The 26,981-nt window shown below is 42.5% G+C and overlaps 2 protein-coding genes and 1 long non-coding RNA gene across 3 annotated transcripts in view; 2 read left to right on the top strand and 1 right to left on the bottom strand.

The window, feature by feature from the left end:
* LOC145456243 (uncharacterized) overlaps positions 1-18,277 on the top strand; it is a 223,473-nt gene extending 205,196 nt beyond the window's left edge. The window contains exons 1-5 of the mRNA XM_080334320.1: positions 12,865-13,693; positions 17,583-17,610; positions 17,670-17,904; positions 17,959-18,036; positions 18,093-18,277. Of these exons, the coding sequence (XP_080190446.1) occupies positions 13,365-13,693; positions 17,583-17,610; positions 17,670-17,904; positions 17,959-18,036; positions 18,093-18,262 (840 nt within the window). The 5' untranslated portion in view covers positions 12,865-13,364 and the 3' untranslated portion in view covers positions 18,263-18,277. Of the gene's footprint in view, positions 13,694-17,582; positions 17,611-17,669; positions 17,905-17,958; positions 18,037-18,092 lie in introns of the transcript that reaches the window.
* A 5-nt stretch (positions 18,278-18,282) lies between these two features.
* Positions 18,283-19,267, top strand: LOC145456244 (uncharacterized). The gene is made up of 2 exons (XM_080334321.1): positions 18,283-18,498; positions 18,556-19,267. The coding sequence occupies exons 1-2, from the start codon at positions 18,291-18,293 to the stop codon at positions 19,164-19,166; spliced, it is 819 nt and encodes a 272-aa protein (XP_080190447.1). The 5' UTR covers positions 18,283-18,290; the 3' UTR covers positions 19,167-19,267.
* A 490-nt stretch (positions 19,268-19,757) lies between these two features.
* The window catches only part of LOC145456251 (uncharacterized), a 248,805-nt gene continuing 241,581 nt past the window's right edge, over positions 19,758-26,981 (bottom strand). Inside the window, exon 2 of the long non-coding RNA XR_013920545.1 lies at positions 19,758-21,560. This is a non-coding gene — a long non-coding RNA (uncharacterized LOC145456251). The remainder of the gene's footprint in view (positions 21,561-26,981) is intronic.

Raw genomic sequence — 26,981 nt, 5'->3', positions numbered from 1 at the left:
ACCTTCAATGGCCGATACCGATATTTCTCTCTAAGCGTGATATCGACTCGATATTATCGGCGAGCCGATAATCGGTCGGGCTCTACTGTACACCGCTTGATTGTGATGTCATAAGCAAATATTTCTTCTATTCATTTAGCCGTCGGCAATAGACCAATGGTTCCGTTTGGTGTTGTAAAGTATGCAGTTAACAAACATGTTTTCAGCTAGTCATTTGTATTTTATTGATTTGTGAGGAAACCGCCGCGATAGCTCAGACTTTTTGAATCCGTGCTTCCTACCCGACGCTAATAAATACCGCAATGCACATAAATGACGTGACGTAGCTAGCCAGGGTCGAAACAGCTTCCATATTGAAATCGAAACCCTTTTGTTTTAAAATGCCGATTGTATATGTCCAATCTTTCGCCATACATTTGCAATCTAGTATTTTGTTATAAGTGATGTAAATTAGCGACAATAGACTCTTTATAGCGGCATACGATCTGAGGTTACTGACATCACTTGCAGCCCATGTGCTACTATCGACTGTGTGTGGTGTGTGGCAGGCCTGATGCGCAGTAGGCTGGTGCGCCTGCTATCATCGCTGATCTGAATTACCGCTTCTGCAGCAGTATAGCTTTACCTACTCTCCCCCCAATAGGTCAAAATTTGCTCGGATGATGGTATTGCTGGACACAAAACCCGATATATTTCTCTTCCTGATAGAGTAGCAGTGTTGATGGATTAGTTTGTTGCGTTTACTATTTCCAATAAAACTATTTTCATTCACAATGAAGCGTTTCAAAATTGAAATCCTTTGAAACTACTGGATGTGACTTTTGGTCGGATGGCAGTAACGACATGCGCAGGCAGGATTTTCCGTGTTGTTTTCTGCAGAATCCCCATAGCGATCGGACGAAATTCCTGTGCAGTGTTTCTCAGCTTCCTGAAAAGTGTAGTTGTGTTAGGAAATTACTTGGCAACGGACTCGCCGTTTTATCTTAATGAGGCTCATTCACTCATGCATCAAACTAGATGTTATAATCCTGTTCAGATCTATAGTAAGACATTTCAATGCATCACCATCCCAACAAGCTGATCATGGTATTGCTGTGATTCACTCTTATTCTGTCAGCACAAACTCTCCCTGATAGTTGGCATTTAAGCTGGCAACCTCCATATTAACACCTGTGATTGATTGTAGCAAGATTCCTAATTGTAACGAGGTAATCCACCAAATTATACATAGGCCGCTACCATACTGCATTTCATTTAGCTTTTAGCTTTTACCTTTTACGCTGATCACACTACAGATTACCAACCGACCTGTCATTATACGAAGCTGATAGGGGTTCCACTGATGTGGGATCGAGCGAATCCCCACCTGAAGCGCGTCCGCATTTCATACTTACATCCAAGTACTCAGACTCAGTTTTAACACCATACAAGCGAGTCCTTCGCCATACAACTAACTCAAATATTCGCCCAGCGTCTTAGCGAACACACATATCCGCTGTGGTGAGAATAGAGATGTCATGTACTTGACGTCACAATGCACATTCTGCTTTTTCTGTAAACATGCCAATATTGGGACTTTCAATCAAAATTACGGCAATTTCCGATTTAGTTGAAACACGGAAAGTCGGTAATTTCGGTATAAAAAAAGTTCTGAACATGATTCCGCAAAGTTGTCTGTAGAGATGCAGTTGACCTTCAAGGTATAAGGCATGGGAAACGGACTGAAAACCTAGACTTTTTGAAGGTCGGTCAATTCTGAACCGGTAGAGCTGAGTGATGTGTGATTGAAAAGGTAGGACCCCTCAATAATTATGCATCTTCGGGCGTATATCCGTTGGCAGGAACGAAACGACACTTCGTCAGGCCCCCCGAAAAAACTTGGGTCTTGGGCTCCCATAGGGTGATAAACCGACCGGCCATCACCATCCTGTTGTTCGCTTTTGCCATGAAATCAGTGAGCCAGTGCGAAGCGCGAAAGTGTTCGATAATTCATAACAAAATCGGTCAATAAGATCGGGAATTGCATATATATTGCTATCAATTTCCTGTCCTCTCTGCTCACGTTACCAGAATTACCGGTAGAGCTGAGTGAGGTGCAATGTTCCCTCTAAGCTGTGCACGTGCGCAGTGCTGACACCGTCTCTGCGCACAGAAAATCGACGTTGCGCACAACAAATCCGAAGTTATGACCTTTTATTTAGTCGTTACGCACTGTTGTCCAAGGGTCTCCGCAGTGAGTTGGTGAGTGTGCGCAGACTCGTCAAACCGTAGAGGGAACATTTTGAGGTGTCTTGGAAACTGTAGGGCCCGTAACTAATAATTAAACATATTCGGGCGGGCGGACCCGTTGGTATGACTTCGTTGCATGATGTTATTTCGTGACCTCCTGCCTCCTATATCAAAAAATATATATTCGCCCAACAGAGATATCGCCCAACAGGGATATCTAGTTCTAAATATCCCTGTCGCCCAATCGTACTAAACTAAATGAAGCACACGATTTCAAATTGGTATTTCTTCACTGGCAGGCATATAATTTTTCCGAGCCAGATGGAATTCGTCTTCTGAGGTTCAGGTTGCCAAGACAGGAACATTCGGTGCCAGTCATTTAGGCGCCTATGGACAATTAAACCTATATGTCTTTTGTAGGCTATATATAACGAAGTTTTCGGTGTTAATTCGCTCTGAATACTCGTTATGGATATGTCCTACTACCACATCATCTACTGCGAAGCCATTTTTCTCCAGCGCCCCCTGAGCCCAGCGCCCCCAATATCGCCCCTGAGCGTTTCCGCCCCCTTCAAAATCGCCAGCGCCCCTTGGGAATAGAGGTACAAGAAAAATAGGATGTTTTACTCTGGTCAATCGATCGTTCCGACATCCTCTATGTGCAGATCTGTCGCACATTGTTCAAGATGCAGTATAAGAAACAAAGGACTTCTACTTAGGTTTTGCCTACTTTCACTGCATGTTTTTGTGACTACTTCTACTTGCATTTCTAAGACATAACCAGTTAGATAGCCCCTATAATGAAGTAATAGTGAATGCAATTTAGAAATCGCACTATAATTGGAGTGCCATTATATATTTTTCGCGATGGTACATCCTGCAATTTTGAAAGCGGCCTCTACCAGCTGCAGTAACCTCAAGTGTGCGACTCGTTCTACTTTTGGAAAGTACTCAAGTAGTCACAATTTCAGATCCACCTTTACTTGAGCAGCAAGGATGACTCACTTTCACCCCTTTTCGACTGTCTAGAGCGGATGAAAATAATAATCAGCAAATTCAACTGTAACTTGTAAAAAATTCCACAGCAAGCAATGCACAATTGCAATCAACAATCTCTCTAGCTGGAAATATCTTCAATCTTCATGCAGGTTTAACTTGCAACGAGGTCAAAAGTTGGTAGGAGGGGAATGACTTTATACAGCATCCTCTTCCTCGTCATCGTCTGCTTAAGGCTGAGACGGGATATGGACTTGTTCTGCATTTTTGTCCTAAAATAATTAGCAAGAAAATCATTACAAGCGAACATGAAACAATCCTTCAAAATGCTACCAACTCCGAAAGCCTTGCAAAATACATTCAAACACTGACAAAGTACAGCATACTATGCATAAACGCACAAATCATGAATATTAAAATTTATGACCATTATAGAACAGTGGACACTAAGGGTGCTCAAAAAAAACTTTTTTCCAAATTTGATTGGCTTAACTGGCAAATCATTAGGTTACCTAAAATACCTTGCACAACAAATTTGACTCATTTCAACCGGTAGATGCTGAGATCATCCAATTCGAAATTTCCATCATTTTCCAAATACTAGTCTTTACGGTGGAAAATTTCACCACTCTGACATGATCAAAAATGCCTAAGATGTAGGGATGCTTTTTTCCAGTCATTTCCATCTTTACAGGGGCATATGGTAGAGTTTGGATGTAGACATCGCCAGTTGACGAGTAAAAGACATGACACGGATTAGCTGGAAATTAGTAGGCTTGATTGAAATAGCTAATAGACACGTTCAAGTAATGGTGATGGTGATATACTTTGCAAATAAACTACTTTTCACACTAAAATTAACGACCACAAAAACGAAAAAAAACTGATACGTAGGTAAAACAACGGGTAAATATATGAGTATGGTCATGGGCGCCGAGTTACGGGGTGGCACCCCATACAATATGCTGAAACGCCCGCAGTCTGCGATTTCAAATTTTCGTATATCTCTATTGTCTGGTCATTTCGATACATCAGCGCTGTCAATGAGCGAGTCCGGGATATCGCGTAAATGCCAACTATTTACAATTAACCGATACACGCGCAAATAATTGAATACACAGCTTCGTAGGCGGCGACAAACTAATGCTTGAAACGCCCCAATAAATTGTAATCCCGGTTTTCGACATGCAATTGTCGTGTTGTCAGACTAGGTTCCAACCAATTGTGCTGAATTCAATTTTGGAAATTACGGATTAGATGCGCCAGGCGAGGACTACAATATTCGTATCGAAGGCCTCAGATGCGTGCTTTCTCGTTTGCTATCATCTGTAGGCTACTAATTCTTGTCTGGTTTATACACTCGTATTCCCTCGATGTCACCTGTTGGTGTTTGATTCGTTGATAATACTGCGCATTGTGCAGTGCATGGCGTTGAATTACGTTGTCAAATAGGGATGCAACACGAGGTTTTCTGTGGCGTAAATTCTGAATTTATTCGATTAATTTGAACGGGAACCATTTATTTTCCAATACAATAAGCTTCATTGCTGGGCAGACTCGAGCTCAACCATATCGCAGATCGAATTTCAAACCATTAGGTTTGTATTTCTATTGATAAGGTCGCGGTATGCGGCCATATTGCTCTTGCTGCAATAACACATGGATAATTATAACACCACTTCACGATCAAATTCGACTGGCTGATCGGGGGCCTACGTAGGCTCTGGGCTGATATTAAACAGTGTGTCGTTGGTATTAAAATAAAACCCTACGCGCATAGCCATGGAGTTCCCCACTTAAAACTCTAAATACCGTCCTTTCGAAATGTCAATTTGATCATTCGTATCATCGGTGCTGCGTACTGCAAATTAGCGAGAATCATTTGTGTGCAATATTGGGTCATTGACATCTGATATGAGCTATCGTCGGTGGTTTGATTGAACGCGTCTGCATGCACGCCTGCACGCCATAATCGCTGGCATGAAATATCATGTGCGCCAGGCTATGCCTGATATCGTTACCAGCCTGAACTATCGAGTCTACAGCAGGACTGGCGTATGTGATAACATCGCTGGCCTAACCTATAGTCTATAGCGTCTGCTACAGGCATCATATGATTCGCGTGCTATCTCTACTCATTTGATTGTTATGTTGTACTGACAGCGTCAAATTGAATAAACCTGAATCTGCGCAATTGGCCACGAACAGACGCGAACGAACGTAATTGATTAGCGCTAATACTGAAACATCAGAGGATGCATGTACTTAACCGTAATAAATGATGCTAACTTGGTAAATTTGAAGAAATTTCAAACCCCTCCCTTGTTTCATCTGGTCACCCTATGTAGAAATAAAAGTCGGCGCCTATGATTACGCAATATAACCATTATCCCCTCTGCGCGATATATTTAGACAATCAATATTGCATCTACCTCGTGTTGCTGATTTCTGTTTTTGGATGGTGCATGGCGCAACAGAGATCTGACTGCAATCTCGTAGTCCTTTTCCGGAAAAGTCGTAGGAATGTTGCAACAAGCACCTAAACAGGAAGATTATAGTAAACAATTCATAGAGACGACAAACTAGTTCAACCTACGATATATAATGTGCACACAGAGCTTTCTTCCCAGTTCTGCTCAACTTTATCAGTTGCCACTCTATTGGGAAACTCTGCGCTAATAAAATAAATATACTATATACTCACCATTTCCAGTAGGAAATTCCCAGCAGAATGAACCTAGACGACTCTCTCTAGGAAGGGCTACTTGCTGAGACAACGTATCTGAACAGATAAATAACAGTCAGTGGCACCTCAAACACACAATAACAGGAATGGATTGATGAAACGCAGTCAAATAATGGTAATCTTATAGCTGGCGAACAGAGCGCAAAATTTAATAAAACAGGTCTCAATATAAAGCTACTTTCGCACTGATTCAGAAAATATAAATTAAAATCTGGTCCGGGCACTAAAACCCCCCGAAAATTGCCTTCAAAGTCCGAAATCGCCATTGCTGTAGCGGCAGTAGACAATGACAAATCAAATGTCTCGAACTGATTGTGACATCATTGAGCGCCTTGGCCAAGTCGTGCTGAATCTATATTACAATGAAATTCATGAACCGCTGTGCCGAATGGAACAAACTGTTTCGTAGATCGGCCTGTTGCGTACTAGGAAATACGCGTTGATAGTAAATTCTACGATATATGTGTAGGCTTTTGTGCTATAATTTGTATTTATCCAAATTTTTGAATGCGCGACGACGCAAAATACACAAACTATTCACATTACGACTTATTCGCGTTACAGCGATGGATATGGCGCGCTATACTCTTGAGAATCACAGGGAACACGGCACGCGACTTCGCCAAGGTGCTCAATGATGTCATAATCAGTAAGAGACATTGAACGGTCACTCTCTACCGACGATACCTTTGATAGAAACAATACCGACTTTGGCCCTTTGAGGGCGTTCCAGTGCCCGGACCAGATTTTAATTTCTATTATCGGAGTCAGTGCGAAAGTGACTTTCGATTGAGACCCGTGTAATTGAATTGTGCGTTCTGGTCGCCAGCTCTAACATTACCGTTGAGTTATCAAATTGGAAGTTTCTACAGTCATCATTGCATGAGCATAAAAAATTTCAAATAATTCATAACTTACATACGGTACTCAGTTCTACTCTATATACTCAGCTCAGCTTCAGACTATATATAAGAGGTAAATAATCTTTTTACAAATCAAACGGTCATAACTGCAGATTTCTTGCTGTTTTGATACCACATGGAGGAATTAAGCTCTAACCTGCATTTGGTGAATTGGTGATGCACTGTCAGTAAAATCATGACATTACTGGCAGATTGCCTCCTTCACTTTTCTTCAAGATTCTGAGATTTCTTTTCGAACTGTTTCGCCCGAGCTTCAGCAAGATCTGTATCACTGGTATCAGTGGAACATGTGCGTTTTCTTTGAATCTTCTCGTGACCACCCGAATCAGACCTTAAATCGGAATCACATTTGGTAGATCTTCGTATCCGTCATCTTTTCCCCGCATCCGATGCCGAGCTATCCAAGTTAGTATATTGCAATATAATACTCATACGGTAACGGGCTGGGTAGAATTGAATATCGGTACTTCAATAATACAATTTGGAAGTCAAGCATTAATATCATGATTGAAATACCAGCAACCACGACTCTTGAGGGTTGCCGGAGAACCCGTCCCTTGGAGAACCCTGGGTGTGGGGTTCGAACCCACGTGAACACCTGTTCATTGAAACTTAAGTCCAACGCCTTAACCCAGTTCCATTGTAAAGATATCTGAGAAACCTTTTGAATTAGGGTAGAAGTAACTATTTCCAAGTAACTTTCATGAAGTCTCGATACGCTATACTTGACTCTAAAAATATTAATCCCCATAAAACGTACTGGGTGTGGGGTTCGAAGCCTAGACTAATAAGGGAATCGTGATTGAAAATAGATGGAGGATCACTGGATTAAACTTTAGTGAATACTCCGCAATGTAAAATTAGTATACGCTATACAAAATCCGGAGTGTCAAAGTCTTCAGTGCACCGGAATAGTGTAGTTTTCTAACTACTTTACAACTTCATACGGTTTTTTTTGGTGCGTTCCAGAATAAATGCAATTTTTCGCGCTTTTTTATTTTTTATTTCTCATTAAGGAAGCTACTGCATATTATTTATCGTCTATATTTAAATTCGGTGTGCTAATGCGTTGAGGTTGAAGCTAAAACATCCTATTTCATGCAGCCAAGAAGACTAGCACCGCGTAGCCGATGACGCAAGCAAGCCTGGAACTAGTTACAAGCATAGAATGATCAGGCAGATTAGGATGAATAATTTTCATTATAGATACTCGAATACTGAACCTTAATTTTACGTCGGTATGATAGACGCTAGGTAAAGTACTGGTACATTTCGGAGTACTCAAGTATAAGTTTTGGTGTGGTTCTATTGAAAAAGCGATCCTTTTAAACCACTATATTGAATATTTGGGAATAGAGGCCAACTTCTTTCATCAAACACCATACGACCCATCATAGATACTCGAGTACTGAACCTTAATTTTACATCGGTATGATAGACGCTATCGGATGATACTCAACGTTGCACAATTCTGTTCGAATACAAGTACAAGTAGAGATTTCAAAGTAAATAAGTGGTTATGTTCGTAGACTAACCCCACTTCTACGTAACGATTTTACAGTAAGTAGTTATGTTTCTAGGCTACTTTTGCTTCTATTTAACGGGTTTTTATATAAATCTGCTTACTTTTATAACTTTATATTTTGTGAAGTAAAGAGTGGTTTAAGGTTATGTTTGTTTAACCTTGACAAAAAAACCTTCGTTCCAAGCGCTACGGCTTTAACTCGAGCGAATAAATATTTCGGATTTTAGGGAAGTACTTGTGTAATCTACATATTAAAATATCATTTTACAAAAAACGTCCTGTACTACAAAATCCGTACTTTAAAATTTAGTACATTGGAAAAGTATTTGAGTCTAAAAAATATTATTCCCCATAAAACGTACTGGATGTGGGGTTCGAAGCCTAGACTAATAAGAGGATCGTGATTGAAAATAGATGAAGGATTAAAGTTTACTGAATACTCCGCAATGTAAAATTAGTATATACTATACAAAATCCAGTGGGAGTGGGATTCGAACCTACGTGAACACTTGTTCATTGGAACTTAAGTCCAACGCCAAAAAGCTCTACTTTACAGAATTTTCGGATTACCGACTTTTTTAAGGTAAATTCTGTTACGCGCTTTGTTACTTACTCTGAAAGCAAGCAAAGTTTGTGGTATTTTATCAATATGAAAATTCGTGCACTAATGCATCGGTCACGATTAGTTTTACTTTTCAACTAACTTGTTGTCTGTCGTTGTATTCATTAGACTCGCTTTCATGCGGCTAATTTGTCCCTATCATTATAACGTCGGGGATCGCGTACCTGCGGCGAAGGTATTCGTTTAATTATAGCGCCGAGAATCGGGCCCCTGCGGCTAGTCCGTTGGCATTTCACTGCTGAGTTAATTACCCTTATACTCGACATGCAAACATTATACAGGTAGCGGTTGTACTGCGAGCTGATAATAAGGCTTAAATGTGGAGACCTCGGAAATCGAAACCGCGATCTGTCTGCACTCAAAATCGCATTGTATATTATTCTAGGGATTAATATTATCAAGTCGCATTTAAGTAATTAATTAGTGATGATGCATTTATCCGTGCGATATCGCAGTCTTTGTGAACATACATAGTCTGAAATACACAAAAAAATCATGTTGATCACGCAAAACTTACACAGAATCTGAATGTTACCAACGTCCTTGCGTAGATGATCGTGCGAAATGTGCGTAGAATTTTAATATGCCAGCATAAAAACCGCGATGAAAGTGTACGCATTAATACCATCAAGTCACAGTAGTGCTAAATACACATAATAGAATATATGAGGAAAATATCATCTAACGTATTATGAACTAAATACACATAACAGAATATGCTTGATGATGTTGCAATGGTCGTGCTATAGGTGCGGCAGGTGACGTGGCAATGGGCGTCCTGTAGGCGTGGCAATTAAGGCGACGTGGCCTTCTCTGATTGGCGGGGCACAATTTCAGTTCATCCTACTACTCATTTCAATTACATTTTATGTAAATAATATATTATTATCTATGTAGACTTCATATAACGGTCCGGCACTGTCGTTTTCGCTTGTGTGAATAACTACTTTTTGGCACAATATTCCATAAAACTCAACTCAGTGTGCACTTATCGCTCAAAGGTGTCGTCGGAAGCGTCAGGCGTTAATATTACATTCGCCATCAGCTACCTTTGTGGAAATGACTTTTCGGCACTTATTCATATCAAATGAAACGCGTGAATTTTCAAGACACGATCTCATATTTCAAGAAATAAGAAAGACAGCTGCAGAAGTCGCTTCGACATAATAAAAGTCTATCCGTATTTTTACATATCATCAATGTTCCCTCTAATTTCTGACGAGACTGCGCACACTCACCAACTCACTGCGCAGACCCTTGGACAACAGTGCATAACAGTAGTTAGGTAAATGGGCGGAATGTGCGCATGCAAGGATTATAAAGAACAAACAAACATTATCAATATAATAAACAGTGAAACAATTAGCTCATTCTCAATTTTGCAGCAATACTTTTATGACCCTGTGTGCGGCAATTAAAAAAGGGGAATAATTAACGATAGAGAGAAAACGAACAAAGAATCTGGATTGACCTTTGTACTCAGACTGGATCTACTTGTACTTTTCCACTCCTTACCTCGCTTGACCTCTGGACACGAGACTGGTGTATTGAGTATTTATTATATTTTCCAACGTATTTGATAGTATTTATTATATTTCACCATGAATAGCAATGGCTTGGTTTTTAATATCAATGGTATGTACTTACTAGTAATTTTTATATTTCCCCCGGACAACAGTATAGTATTTTTATATTTCCCCCATGGTAACAACAGTATAGTATTTGTTCCTTTCGGATCCGTATGTGAGATCCCCGGCGCGTGTTTTAGGTGGATTGTCAACGCGCGCCCGGTCAGACGCCAAAGTGGATTATCGCTTACTTACGTTTGTCTGTGTAGAGTGACGCCTACGGGCTATGTCATACTGGAATCGTACTCTGCTTATCGATCGAAGTTGTAACGGGAGGAATGATCTGTTATGGTTATATACGTGTCAACTCGAGTTCTCGAGAACAGGAAAGAATATCCATGTAAATAAACCCCGCTATTGTTACGGGTCACAGAGCACGGATCACGTGTCGACAATCGCTCGAAGCCCATCAACTGGTGAAAGCTCTCTGTATTATTGTGTATGGATTGTTGCGGTATTAGAATTGTGGTTACGGCTCGTTGGCGGTGCGAGGATCAGGTTTATAATAACTACTTAGCTCGGGAATTATACGACGCGCTGCTATCGTTGCTTTGTCCAAGACCTGATTCACGAATCTCGCTTTCGAAAATGACATGCGGCCGCGTAGACTGCATAGCGCCTTTTTTTGTGATCCATCCTGCTGCGCCGAGGATCGATAATTTCGCTTTCGAAAACAGCCATGTCGCCTCGTACACAGCGCCTTTGTCCTGCAATACACCCCGCTGGGTCGAGGAATTATTCTCTTTGTTCGAAAACGTTGGACATTGGTCTAGGCCGTCGCTTGGTCACTATACTGGAAGCGAGAGTTGAGTATTGATTAAGTATCACGCCGATTTTCCCCCGGTTAATGTACTGCGGTACTGTCTCGCTCTGTTTTAATTATCACTGCGTATAGTGCTCTCACAAACACGCGGTTTTACAATCTGATAACCTCTTTTCCATACCGCTCGTGTGAGATTACTGAGTCGAGACGATAGCTAGGAGTATGATATTGAAAGATGATGTATTCTGGCAGGTTAGAAAGTTAACTATAACCAACCCTAATCTCTGATAAATAGTGTCAACAAAATAATCACATGTTTCTTTTATTTCATACATGAAATAGTTCATTCTTTGCAAATGCGCGAATAGTCTTGTAAGAACAGCTCACGTTTGCCTGATCGGACTTGTACACGTAGATGAGTAACATCATAGTATTTGTCAGCAGTGAATAACGGTTTAATACCCCAATTTTTCAGATCAACAGAAATGTCACCATTCACTAGTGCATATGAATGTAGCTGTCTCTCCACGTTTGTGCCAATGGATTCAGAATCCGTGGCAATACAGAGACCTCTGTAATTAACAATCTTGTCATCATACAAGCCTTTTTGGATATCTTCTGCGGACACGTACCGGAATTCAACCATCTCTGGGCAAGGTAAGCGTGCTGTGCTCTTCGTAGCAGTAGAATTGCGACCAATGATTAATGACGGGGCATCAGTTCTTGCGTCAGCAGTGATCTTGATGTTACAGAATGTCATAGTATGACCTTGTCTGTATGCAGTTTCGATGCAGTCCAGTAATTTGTCATTGAATATCACCCCTGGTAGAGATTTTTTACCATCTGTGATCAAGACTTTCATATAAGTCATCTTGGGTCCATATCGTCTGGTCGACGCCAGTTGTACACGTCCGTCGAAGCTGACTTGCGTGCCATAGAGACTGGTAGCATTGTCGAAATTTGGGATACGAGACGGGGCAGCTCGTTTCAAGTCAATATCTAACTTGCGCTTCGTTGCAGTATTTTCGTACGGGTTGTATTTACATGCCATGATGTAATTATGTCTGTAAGTATGTCACTAGAGGAAAAAGAGCCTTGTATTTATATTCAAATGGTTGGGGGAAAAAGGCCAAGTAGAGTGTCATAAAATTTCTTGCCGAATTTTGCTAGCTCTGTTTAACTGTTTTAAGCACCTTCTTCCAATTGTCATGTGGCTCACAGTGTCTATAAGTAAGTGTAAATTGGGTATGCGAGTATGGCACTAGAGAAAAAAGAGGTTTGTATGTATATTGAAATGGTTGGGGGAAAAGGCGAGTAGAGGGTCATAAAATTCCTTCCTTGCTGGCTCTGTTAAACTGTGTTGAGTCCCTTCTTCTGCTTGTCATGTGGCTACAGTGTCTCTAAGTAAGTGTAAATTGATCTTACAGTCACAAATCTTTGCTCATAGCTATGGCTGATAACGGGATACCAGAATTGATGGAAGGTGGTTATCCGGTAGATCTGTTGGACGCTATTAGCCCAGCAAATGATATTCCAGAAAATGTAGAAAATCCAACCCAACCTCCTGCATTCCCATCCAAACGTAGACCTGGGGGTGAGAGGTTTGGTAAATACAGTAGACGAATGATGGAGCACCTCAAGGCGACCATTGTTGAGGCTATCTCAATCGCCCCATCTGACGCGATGTTCACTATTCTGGGGGAAGTGGATGATATACTTTCAAGATCTAGTTTTCCTTCTCATGAAACATTCACTCAAGATTATAACCGGATAGAACAAGAAATTTCACAAATACTATCTCAGTCGAACGGGCAGGATTTGCGTATGCAATTACCCTTGGAACGCATCATGCGGGCGAAAGTTGCCTTTCTCAAAGAGATGTCAGCTGCCAGAGCCACCATGAAATTTTATACGAATGTGTAACTGTTTTTGATGTACTATCGTGTTTTTATCGCATGCTTATGTTGTAATATCATATGTATTTATGTCTGTTTTGTGCTACCTGTTATTGAATCTGTGTTTTTTTTTGTTTCCAGAATGTCTAGGCGACGAAACCTTTTTAGAATTGTGTCTGATTTTGCACAACCAAGCAGCTTGGGTATACCTGAAAATCTGATCGAGATCGTGGAAGAAAACTGGCACTCCATTCGCAGCTCCACACTCGCACCGCACAGTATACGCAGTCTACACAATTTCCGTATACTCGGCCGCAGCCCAAGTGACGTCATCAACGATCTACAGGACATCTTCGTCTCACAACAGTATGGTTTTCGTATCAATTACGCCCTGGGGTTCCTACTTGATAATGTTGAGACAAGCGAATTGAGATACTATCATGCGTCCGAGAACGCAGGTGTTATGTTGGATACACCTAAAATGATTGCCAATCGTAGTGACTTTGACCAATTTGTAAGCGATATAGACCTGGCCGCGGGCTTCGAGAGTGCTCGCTTTCAAAGAGACGATACTAAATTTGTTGTCTTGGCAGTCACAAACGTGACCTTTTACGTGTACAAATCTGACTTCAGATTAATAGGGTGTAGTACAATCGAAATACCAAAGTCTATTGTGAATTCACATGGTGTTTTGGATTTAATGAAAAATCGACGTGGTGTACCATATGACGATCATTATTGTATTTTCCGTTGTGTTGCTGTTATGCTTTGTGGTGGTAATTATCGTGATGATGATGCCTTACAATCTAAAACACTCTCTCTGGTGGCACAATATTCCTCTTTATATGGGGACCCTGCATCTGGGGTGTGTATGAACGACCTAGATAAAGTCGAGTCGTGTCTTAAAGTATCTATCTGTGTTTATACATTGAAAGAAGGAGTCGGGTATATACTACGACACGGTGCTCGGGAGGGGTTGAAAATTCACGTTCATTTAGAGGGAGGGAGACATTTTTGTTATATTAAAAATTTGAACTTATATTGCAAGAATTATAGCTGTGAGACCTGTCATCGCCTGTTCAGCTCAAAATATTATCTCGATCGTCATAATTGTTTTAAAGACATTCCTAACCACTACCGTGGGGGTATGTTCAAGCCTGAGCCTACTATATTTGAAGCGTTGGACGAGTTGGGTATAATTGTGCCCAAACCCTCTCGTTTCTACCCGTATAACTTGGTTTTTGACTATGAGAGTATATTACAAAAAGGCTCGACTCCAAACGATACTGCTAATGTGCACTATGTAGATCATCATATCCCGGCCGCAGTGGCCTTCGCCTGTAATTTCCCGGGGTACGAGACTCCAGAAGTACTGATTAGTGATGGCGACCCTGGAGCGCTGGTCGCTAGGATGATGTCACGGTTTGAATTGATCCAAAGTGATTTTTTTCAGTCATTATGTCAGCAATTTCATGACGTGTTGGAGCGATTAGATTGTATTGCTGAGGAAATGCATACCGCTGAGCCTGATGTCAAGCGTATGAGCCCAGCGACCTTATTGAAACATCGTTTTTTGAATTATTTGAGTCAATTACCTGTATTCTCTTTCAATGGGTCTCGTTATGATATACCTTTGATTATCCCATATCTGGTGGAGTACTTATCAGACCCTATCAGTATTGTTAAGAGGGGCACATCGTATATGTCTTTGTCGACTAACCGGTTTCGATTTTTGGATGTGACCTTGTATCTCGGCGCCGGTACAAGTTATGACGCATACATACGTTCTCATAACTGTGCTTCAACGAAGGCTTTTTTTCCATATAACTATTTCACTGATTTATCAGTATTGGATGAAAAATCTCTCCCAGACCACATACATTTCTATAACAAACTGAAACGGTCTAATATAACTGATGAACAATATCTTTGGTGTCAATCAAAGTGGGTAGAACATAAAATGACTACTTTTCGTGACTATCTATCTTTCTATGTCAGTTTAGATGTCGGGCCGTTACTGGAGGCCCTCACAAAGCACAAGCAACTCTTTGCTCGTTACTCAATTGACATGGCTAAACATGGTATATCTTTGCCCTCGCTAGCCTCACGGTTGGTGTTTAATAGCATACCACCTGTATTCACCTTGTTGAATCAAAAGTATAGCCATATACACACCTTGATACGTGAAAATCTACGTGGCGGGCTTTCTGTTGTTTCATTGCGATATGCAGAGGCTAAAGTCACAAAAATCAAACCCCAAATCTATGGTGATAACGCTCTACCTGTAGAACAGGTGCTAGGCCTAGATTCGAATTGCCTCTATTTGGATACTCTCCGTTCACGATTACCGGGGGGCTATCCTTGTCTGTGGTCACCTAATGAAGATTTTACTCTATTCTCCAGGACAAAAACGGCACCGCTCTATGGAAAAATGGCTCACCAATGGCTAAGCTACATTGCGCACTGTCGGGGGGTCAAAATCCAACATCAATTCAATGGTCCTGAGCATCGTATCGGCCTGCTCCAGATTTGTATTGATGGGTATTATAGGACCCCACAAGGGCCTGTTGCACTTGAGCTGTTTGGATGTTTTCACCACGGTCACGGCTGCGAGTTGGGAGCCAGCCCGGATCGTCAAGCCCGCTGGGCCGCGACGCAGCGTAAAATCCAGTATATTCAAAAAGTGGGGTATAAATTGGAGTACATCACAGAATGTCAATGGGTCGTTATGCGCCAGCGAAGTGATATAGCTACCTTTATTCAAACTCTCGAATCCAGTAAAATGGTGAAATGTCGAGTCCTTTCAAGTTCGAAACTCTTGGAGTTGGTGTCAAAAGATCAATTTTTTGGGGCCGTTGAGGTCGACATTCATGTGCCTAGTCATCTCAAAGAGCATTTTAGTGATTTCTGTCCCCTGTTCAAACATGCTTACGTCAGTCGTGATGATATAGGACCGTACATGAAAGCATTTGCTGAACAACATGGTTTTTTGAAACGGCCACGGAAATTCTTGATTGCTACTCTGCAGGCCACAAAAACATTGTTAATAACACCACTATTGAAGTGGTATCTAGAGAACGGGTTAATTATTACTAAGGTATATCAAGCTGTCGAGTTTGAACCCATTCAATGTTTCAATTCTCTTGTAGATACGATAACCGAGGCTAGAAGACGGGCTGACGATGACCCGTCTCAGAAGCCACTGGGGCAGTTCTATAAAGACATTGGAAACTCCTGTATAAGGAAGACTATCTCGAATTGTACAAAATATTCTGATGTCAAGATTGTTGGCCGCCAAAAAGCTATGGTCTTGGTAAATGACTCCATATTTAAATCGATGATTGAGTTGTCACCAGATATTTTTGAGGTGTCCATGAAATTGAGAAAACATGTTTGGAGCCAACCTAACCACATTGGGTACTTTGTCTATGGTTATGCGAAATTGGCCTTATTACGGTTCCATTCGTATCTGTCTACCTACCTCCTGCCACGGTCCATTGAACTAGCATATTCAGACACGGACAGCTGGTACGGGGCTATCTCCTCTGACAGTCTGCTAAAAGTTGTACGACCAGAAAAACAAGCAGAATTTTTGGAAAATTTTCACAAATATTTCCAGCAATCGCCTGTGACGAGCACCGTAATGAATTTTTGGCCAATCCTCTCTCGTTCAATGATAAACGTGCCTGTTGTAAAGCTCGTAATCGATATGATCAACGGACCAGTGGTCTTTTCAAAATTGAGGCGCAATCGAAAATTTTCGTTGGTCTGTCCGCAAAGACTTATTATTGCAATGAGGATAAGTACTCATGTAAAGGGCTCTCAAAAGTAAACAAACTGACTGCTGACATCTACCGGAAAGTTTTGTTTGAGAAAAAACCACATGGTGATGTTAATTCTGGGTTTGTGCGGAAAAATGCTTCCATTTTTACCTATGAGCAATTTCGATCGGCCCTGTCTCACTTCTACTGTAAACGAATAGTCGAATCATACGGTATTCATACGAGATCCTTGGAACTATGATTTTTTCAAATGTGCACTTTCCGTATTCTCTGCTTTTTATACCTGTTTTTGCATTATGCTCTCATGTTGACTCAAATTATTCTATGCATCTTGAACCTTTCACAATAGTGCTCGTTTTCTCGTGTTGTTTACAGACGATAGCATTAACTCCGCAGGCCAATAGCTTACAGCAGGTGGGGAAAAGCGTATTGTGTTTCATGGTTGTATAATACAATGAGTTTTTTCTTTTCAGATTTTATCAGCGTATAGAAGGAATCATGGTGAGTTGAAACTGTTTTGATTCATCATAAATTGAAATCATAATTGTCTCAATTCTCAGATGGATCAATACATCGATCATGCAGAATTCTTCCCGCTGCGGGAGTACATGTCTGGGTACGATCATTTACCTCCACGCGAGCAGAAAGACAAGTTCGAGATTGGCGTTCTGTTTGGTCTGATCATACGACACGAATGTGGGGCAGACCGGGTGGAGCTTTTGGCTGAGGTCTTGAAGATAGAGGCTTTGAACATGGACGTCAGAAGACTCAGAAACATCTTGGAGGAGATTGGGGGTGTGTAAATATGCTCTTAGCTCTCTGTCGTTGCTAAGGCACGTTTATTCATAGACACAAGAATCTGCTGGCGTCCTCCTCGCCCGTCTCAGCTACAAGACCTGTCGAGTCACATGGAATTCCTAAAAACAGGTGGGGTTGTATATTGTGACACAAGTATGGAGTCTTACTATTATTTTATTTTATAGTGTTTCGGCGGCACGTTAAAGACATGTTAAAACGAAGACACTATTTTGCTGGCATACATTGCTTGTCTTTTGGTGCTCACTGTGAAATTTTGTTCCATATTGAACGCTTTTTCTATCATCAACGCCTGTCGCTTGCGACTAGTTTTCGAAGGCGGCGTTTCAGTTTGTAATACGTGTGTTATTCTTGTTTTTTCCCAGATGACTCATGACTCAGCTAGCGATTTCATTAGTCATGTTTGTGGCCAGCTTTCACTCGATAGACTTCACCACGACACCCAAGCCAACTGGCATCGTGTCTCTGTGCTGAAAGATATTCTGCTGGAAGACAATCTGACCGATCAGCAAACTACTCACTTCAAGAAAGAGTTGCAGGATCGTCTACACACTGCCACCACCTTGAGACCAGGTAACAAGCAGTAATAGTCATTACCCGACACATGTGTAACTATCCTTTGTCTTCTAGAATGGGTGAGCTTTCGAGACGACCTGTTGCGGTGTGTGACGGAGCTGCAGTTTCTACCTGTGTTCACATATGAAGGCGATGGTGTGACGAGCCGACTGCTGACTGACGCCCGTATCTTGAATCGTCGTCAAGTTGGCTTCACAGACCCAACCGATCGTGCCGCCTGCAGCGTACAGAGTCGCGATCAGCGCATGACTCACGAAGGAAACGACAACAACCGATACCGCTTCATGAACCAGGGTTATCTCCGAACGGGTCATAGAGAAGATCGTCGCGCCCCTAAATCCGTTGACACATCACCTACCGTGGTGGACGCCCCGTTTGTCGTTGCGACGCCACAGCGTGCCAGAGACATCATACATCAGTCGCCAGTGATACCAAGACCGAATCTGACTGCCCCGTTTGTCGTGGCGACACCACAGCGTGCCAGAGACATACATCAGTCGCCAGTGCTACCAAGACCGAATCTGACTAAAATCATAAAAAAGTCACCCGGCCGGGTATCACCTTACCCTCCCCCTCGTAGACCTCGAGTCTTGGCCATGACACCACTGAGCCCTGATGATGCCTCGTCTTCTCGTGTCGATTATGACACCTCGCTTCTGGTGTAAAAAGACGGCCTCGTGGACATTGTAAGATTCGCTGTGTGGACGGTTTGTGTGACGCTCTGAATCGGCATATTTTTTCGTGTACCTGTCCTTGTTATATATAGAAGTGTCTTTGTGAATACATGTCTCGTCGTGTCAAAACAGCCTTGGTGATGGATTTCTCGACAGGGAGGTCGTGTCTTTTGGCAGGACCGTCGTTTTCGGGGAAGAGTACTTTTATATTTAAAGTCATAAAAAATATCGATCAGCTTTCAAAGGGGCGAAAAGAATTATCTATTGCTATACGGCTTACCAAGACACCTTTAACGAGCTGCAAGGCGTTGAGTTTTACTCGGATCTCTCCATTTTGGATGAGTTGGCGACAAGCCGCCCCTGTCCTACTCTATTAATTATTGACGATAAAATGGAATTTTCGGACAGGGTGACCCATGGCCTACTAAAAACACGGCCTTACAGTCTGCCTATTGACCTGAAAATTAAGAGGCCTATAGTCAACTTTCCAACCCTTACCAGCTGTGCACTCAATTGGTCAGAAAATGCGATATTGTCATAATGCTACCTGTCTTTGGTACTCTACTAACACGCCGGTGCACAATGTATGTAAAAAATAGTATATTGCAGCAATATATAACGAAAAAATTAGGAACGAAATTTGTATAATCAATGAAAAATGGGTAGAGAAACTCTTGAATTAGAGCCTTAGGGAACAAATATCACAGCCTTACAGGACAATCACTTCTTTTGCCTTTGCCTCTCTTTAAATTGGCGAAATTCACTTAGTGAGGAATTCGCAAATTTTTGCTGACTATTGTAAAAAATGTTCCCAATTTTTTTGAACGTGACATTTGTACTAGCCTATTTTCACTATGTGCATTACAACCAATTCAGGATTTACCTAACACAACTTTCAACACACATAATGCTGCACGGAGCAGAGGAACAGTGCCACGGTTAGATATGAGCTGATTAGCTGAATCTAGGACTGCGAAAGAATCAAATACAAAATGGGCCACCTTGAACGGCAGGTACAGTCAACCGTCCCCTAGGCCTATCCACCAAACTGAAATATTCATCATATTCCTCTTCGGTTTCATCAGTCGTGAGGGGTAAGCTACACTCGGTGCAGTCCGTAGAATGACAGCATTACCAAGACTATTAGGGAAGTACCTCTGCTTGCTGTTTCCAACACTCCACCACATATGTATGACTTTGATGAAGCAATAGGTATCCGCCTTATCTGGAAGGTATTTGGAGCAAGCTGCTATGGTTTTTTCATCAAAGATAGCCAGTGCCAGGTTGACGTTCTGCTTGTTGTGGCCAGGATGTAGTGCTTTTTTGTTAGCTTTGGAGCCATTCGCAAATTACACTCCAATTGCAATGCAATATAACCAGAAGGGCTAATTATGGATATATCGCCACCTTTGATATATAATGATGGAAAGGAAAATCTCCTAGCATTCAGTAGATTGTTGCGAAGGTTCTGCACCAAATGAATGTTGTCATAAAATAGATAGATTTTTGTCTTGCAACTTGGATGACTGATGAACAACTCGGAGTTTGATCCTAACTGTGATGACAGCATATTGAAAGCACGAACGTTGGTGCTGTGGTTGTCAGAAGCAATACCTCTCGCATTAAATCCTAGATCCGAGATCAGACAGCTTTTGCGTTAACGAGGCACCTTAAACTTGTGTTTCTGGTTAAATTTGTAGGACTAAAGGAAGCGATTTTTCAAGTCCATTGATCATTATCACTATAACGCCTTGGCAAATATTTCCGTCTTCATCAGCACCATAACATTTGCCACCATGATATTGCACAATTTTTGCAGATACATTTCATCCACCATCACAATGACATCCTCAGAAATTTCCATGGCCTTTGAAAAATCAACAGTCCCTTTAGTCTTGTTCGCAAACAGCTCAAAGATGGCATAGGGAACATTTCCAAAAGTGTCTTGTACGCTTGGCAAGAAATAGAACGTAAAAGCAAGCAGTACCGGATCATAGTGCTAGATGATGCCAGAGTATTTCCAGCCTTGTGGTATCTTAGATTACGCAGCTCCTCTAAAATATCTACTTCGGGATCCGGATCAGTTAGACTATCCAAATAGCTTGGGAAGTTTAGTAGCTCGCATTTCCTTTTGAGCAGAGTATTCTTGCTTGTGCGGAACCATGTTGGTAAAGGCACAGGTATCCCATTATGCTGCATCTGCACCCTCAATTGACGTCAATTTTCATGGCATTCTTGATTTTTGGAAAGCCTTCCAAACATAGCTCATAGTACGTAACATGCTGATCCCCTGCTTGAGACTTTGGCAGATTTCACAGTAGTATATCCAAAAGTACACCAACCACGCAGCACTTAAGAACCATCGGCCATCGCCTATTAACTACACTAGAAAATGAATAGCCTATTAACAAATCAGCCTATAAGTATATATCACTTTAAAATAGTATTCCGCCACAGCACCATATCCAAGCCTTGCAACAATTAATGAAATTCTATAGAAACAGTTACAATGAACATGCCTTCGTCATCATAAATGTCTTAGAACCAAAGCTACCAGTTATACAATTCGTCAAATAGACTACCGTATCCAAGACTATGTTTGCGAGAAAGCAGATTATGATACTACAATGGAGCCGTTCGAACACGACGTTCTTCGCGTCAACTTGAACCGCTGGCACTGTCGAGGAACCGTAACCTGATTGCCAACTAACTTATCAAATGATAATACTGACCCTTAGCTCTTGAATATACTCTAGAGTCTAGACAGCGAAAGAAACAAGTGCAATGCGACGAACAACAACACACGGTGGAACCCGCACAACTGCAAATGTCTTGACTTCTTCAACAACAACAACTACAACAACTGTATTCATCCGCACGAGTTTTTGCAGTGATATCAGTGGGTTATCCACCTGACCAGCAGCTCTTTTGGGACTAAAATGATTGTTTCCGTGTTAAAACGATATTCCATCATCTTAACACAATAAATCCTGGTCAGAATCCACTTGTGGTTTTGACTTGCGCGCTACTTACCATCTGCGTAGGTATAACCGTGAGATTTACACTGTTTCGGAGCTGGCCTCTTAATTTTCAGGTCAATAGGCAGACTGTAAGGCCGTGTTTTTAGTAGGCCATGGGTGACCCCCTTTTTTACAGTCTACGCGAATCACGGCTCGGTGACCACAATATTCGCGGTACAAAATCTATATTTCCAGTCCAAAAGATCGAGGGACCTCAGTCTCAGCACCCAGTATTTGATTATCATGCGTAATTCTAGAGATCGATCTCAGATTCGGGTTCTTGGCAATCAAATGTTCCCCGGTAACTCAAAATTTCTAGTTGACGCGTATGCCGACGCGACAAAGAACGCTCACGGGTACCTTTTTATAGATTTGACGCAAGCCACACCAGATTCTAGTCGTGTTAAAACAGGGGTGTTTCCTGGGGATGAACTCGTGTTGTACACGCCACTATAAATAGCGAAAGTGCCGGCACTTTGACACTATATTCACAATGGCTCGGACCAAATCGCTGCCGAAACGTCACTGTTATATTAAGAAGCACGGCGAGACTTTGAAATTTCTGTCCAAGGCGTCGCCCGCGGTAAGGAAGGATATATTATTGGGAAGCTCTTCTGGTTTGGTGAAGGCATTTTGTGAAGTCTGTGTGAATGTTTTGAACGGCAATCTGCGACTGTCAAAACGCCATATACAAAATTTACACCCGCATAAAGACAAAATTCGAAAGCTGACAACTAAGAAGTTGAGCCTGAAGACCAAGAGACGTGTATTACACGCCAACACCCAACGAGGAGGTTTTATTAGCGGTATCTTATCAATCCTGCCATTGGCGGCGTCGTTGTTGAAATCTGTTTTTGGCAAAAAATGAATTTCAAAAAAGTGATCATATCGCCTAACCCTCTAGCTCCCTCTAACGCGACTGATTTGAACTCCGAGTTGGACCGATCGATCAGCGCGATTTTGACTATGGACGTTTCGGCTGACAAGAAATTGTCCTTGTATAACTCTGCCATCTCAAAGTATAAAAGTCAACGGGGTCAGATCGACAAGCCTCTTCAGATGAAGATTACCAACACCTCCAACGGGTTCACGAACGATCAGATAGCCACTCTCCGTGAATTACTGCACAAAGTGAAGCCGGTCACCTCGAAAGTAACACCGAAAGCCCCGTCGTCTCCAAGTACCCCCGTCACAAGCAAGATAGCCAAAAGATCACCGCCACTGCAAGAGATCATCAAACGTAGCCGGCGAGCTAACAGGAAGCCGCCCCAGCTCTACGGATCGTGGACGGCCTACGACGATGACGAGTAAGGATAAATATTTTGATATCAAAGCGCCGGCGAGCTATCGCGGTAAATACCTACACCCCGACAAGAAGGATTTGAAACAAGAGGATAGCTACACCCTATTCTATCCGTATACAGGCAAATTTCAACGCCAGAAGACGATCGTCGGCGGGCCATTCATTCAGATCCAGAGTGACCTCATGGACTTGTCTAATATTTCTAGTAGCAATGACGGCTACCGTTATGTGTTGGTGTCAATTTGTTGTTTTTCGAAATATATGTTTTACACGCGACGAAGCGAAAGCGTCCCGTAGATATGATCGAGGGCTTCAACCAGGTATTCGCACATAAGAGGCCACACGTCGTTCAGACCGATGCCGGGAAAGAATTCACGGGGTCGGTTATACAGAGGTTTTTTAGAGACAACCACGTCAAGCACTTTTTTACCAACAGCGATACTAAGGCTAGCATCGTAGAACGGGTAATCCGTACGACCCGCAACGTATTGAATCGCTACTTTGTCAAGAACCGCACACGTCGCTACATCGACGTGTTGTGTGATATCGCAGAGAGCTATAACCAAACGTATCACACCGCGATTTTAATGCGACCGTCGGAGGTTACCAATAGCAACGCGTCTCTGGTGTTCGATAGATTATACAACGGAACCGGACCTCCGGTGTCACCCAAGCTATCCCCCGATCAACCAGTCCGAATTACCACCCGACGTGCCACGTTTGCAAAAGGTACAGCGGGGTCTTGGACTCGCGAGATATTCTACGTACACACACGGAAATGGGGGAGCCCCGCTACGTACACCATCCGAGATTATAACGGGGACGTGATTAGAGGAACATTCTACGAGAGTGAATTACAAGCCATCGATAAAAAAGACGATGTCTATCGCGTAGAATCGATACAGAAAGTGGTCGGTAGGGGGCGCAAGCGGAGATATCTAGTGCGCTGGGAGGGTTATCCGAAATCGATGGACTCTTACGTTGACGGTTTTGTATAAAACAGACACGACAACTCGACCGTGGTAATCATGGATTTATCGCAGAGGGGTACGTTACGGATACATTTGGTGGTTCTACAGCTCGCGATACTGCTTTTTATCGTGGGGGTAACTGTGTATAACTTATTCACCGAAACCCAGACGGATCTATCTTCGTTAACTAGGGTACTGTCTCTCCAAACCGCCGACGAGGATGACTCTTCTGGTTTTACCGAGTAATTCTTCAATGAGCGTTTTTAAGGGTAACACCGCGAACGATTTTGTAACCCAACTATTCTCCGAGTTAAAATATGATACAGAAAGATATGAGGCATCGCTTGCTGAGATCATGTTCCCAGTGAGCTTCCAGCCCACGTTCACGGTAGACCACAAGCGTGCGGGTATCGAATTTTCTGACAGCGGCCATCGTCACGTGTATTACATACCGCCCGGCAAGTATCGCAGTGTCCCGGATCTGTTGGAACAGTTTCGCTTGCGATACGAGAAAGAAATTACAATCAAGCAATATACCGGTGGCGTGTTCGGCTTGAGCTTTAGGTATCTCAAGAGTCGATTTCCACAGGCCGACGAGCCCTTGATACGGGTCAAAAAAATCAGTGGTGCGGGTCCGCGTCTCACCAGCATCGAGGACACGTTTCCGCGTTATTTTACAGTGGAACATCATGTTTTGAAGAAACAAAAACCAATAGAGTTCTTAATCAGACCGAAAACCATCGTGAAAGATGTAGACACCATTTATATATACACCGATCTGATCAGACCTCGTGTATTTGGCAGCGAGCTAGTACCTCTCCTTCGAAGCGTTCCGGTCACCGCGCAAGAAGGAAAAATACAGCACTGTGTATATGATAAACCTTACTTTTTTTCCCTGGCCAAGAGTAATATTCGAAATATACGAGTATATCTTCGTGACAAGAACAATAACCCTGTCGCGTTTAAAACAGCTCCCGTTACAGTGACTTTACTGATCCGTCGAGGAGCCGTCAAAGCGTTATGAGCTATATCACGATATTCGGAAGCGGACCCGATTTCACGGTTGAATTACCGGTTGAAATCGAATCGGAGGGTAAACAGATCGCTCTCCGAGAAATTAGCTTCAATCATGACTTTCAAGAAAGAATTGTAATCACAGAACCCACCCCGGCCATGAGCTTCTGGAATACGATTGTCAAAGACGTCACCGAAGTCTATGAGTTACCCACCGGAGATTTCGATAATATCGATCAATTAATGCAAAGAATTAGCGCGGAACTCGTGAACGGCTATCACTGGTACTTTACGCCCAGCCAGAATCGATTGGTATGCGAGGGATTTCCACCGAATTCTTCTCTGCTCGCATCTACGCTCGGGCCTTACGCGAATTTCGGTAACTACCGTCTCATACACGAGCATCAGAGATACGATATTGACGACATCATCGCGGAGGAGGGAGAGGTTCCGATCTCATTACGCGAGGTTGAGTACATTGAATTCGATGTGTGGTATATTCCGTCGATAGTAAAATCTCAGTATTTATTTATATATTGCGATTGCGTGCGCCATCTCCCGGTAGGTGATTATATGTCCAGACTTCTACGAATCATCCCCGTTACGGTACCGGAAATGAAACGACAGCACGTATCATTCAGGAAACCGTTTTACCTGCCCGCCGATGCCAACAGCTTCCGTAGCGTACGCATCAGCATAAGAGATTCTCTTGGAAAAGAACTTAAATGTGGTGACATTGAATTGACCCTTCACTTACGAGATGACGTTCCAAACACTGACCGGTGACGGCCCCGTATTTACCCTCCCGCACGGAATGGATTGTAAAGGTCTTGAGATTGCTCTTATGGAGATATACTTTGTTCGTGAGTCGTGCGAAAGCCTCTACGCTTTTATCTACTGTAATGACATCGAGTCGACGCCGGTGGGTGACGCTTTGGTCCCGTTGCTAAGAGTCGTTGCGCTACACGAGGGAGAGCGACAAAACCATATATTTCAAAATCGATACTACGCCAAAGTCAGACTCGACCGTTTCGAGTATTTCTACATCTATATAAGGGACGAGTATGGTGAATTATTGGACATCTCGGGTTTGGACCTCACGATACATCTCAGGGTGTCGTTATGAAAGTGCACTATTGTTGTGACCGAGAAGCCGTATTGCACCACTATCAGACCGGGGCTGGGAATTACGGGTTTTATCGGGGGTCCAGACAAAGCGGTAGCGGACTCGCGTCGATTTTTCGAACCATAGGCCGGGCGGTCTTACCTCTAGTGTCAAAAGGCTCCAAGATACTGGGGAAACAAATCCTCCGTACCGGATCAAATATCGCGAAAGATTTGGTGGCCGGGCGCTCGTTCAAGCAATCCGCTATATCACGGAGTAAAGAAGGAGGTCTACAGCTTCTCGATACCGCGATCGGGGGTCGTAAACGAAAAGCCACGAAAAAGCTTAAAAAGGGCGCGCGGGGAGGTACTACGTCAAACAAGAAACGTAGAC

This window comes from Botryllus schlosseri, chromosome 14 (assembly GCF_051294905.1).
Source record: "Botryllus schlosseri isolate E-star chromosome 14, Bs_hap1, whole genome shotgun sequence".
Lineage (NCBI taxonomy): Eukaryota > Metazoa > Chordata > Ascidiacea > Stolidobranchia > Styelidae > Botryllus > Botryllus schlosseri.
The sequence above is the reverse complement of the archived record's forward strand: the minus strand, read 5'-3'. Positions and strand labels throughout refer to the sequence as shown.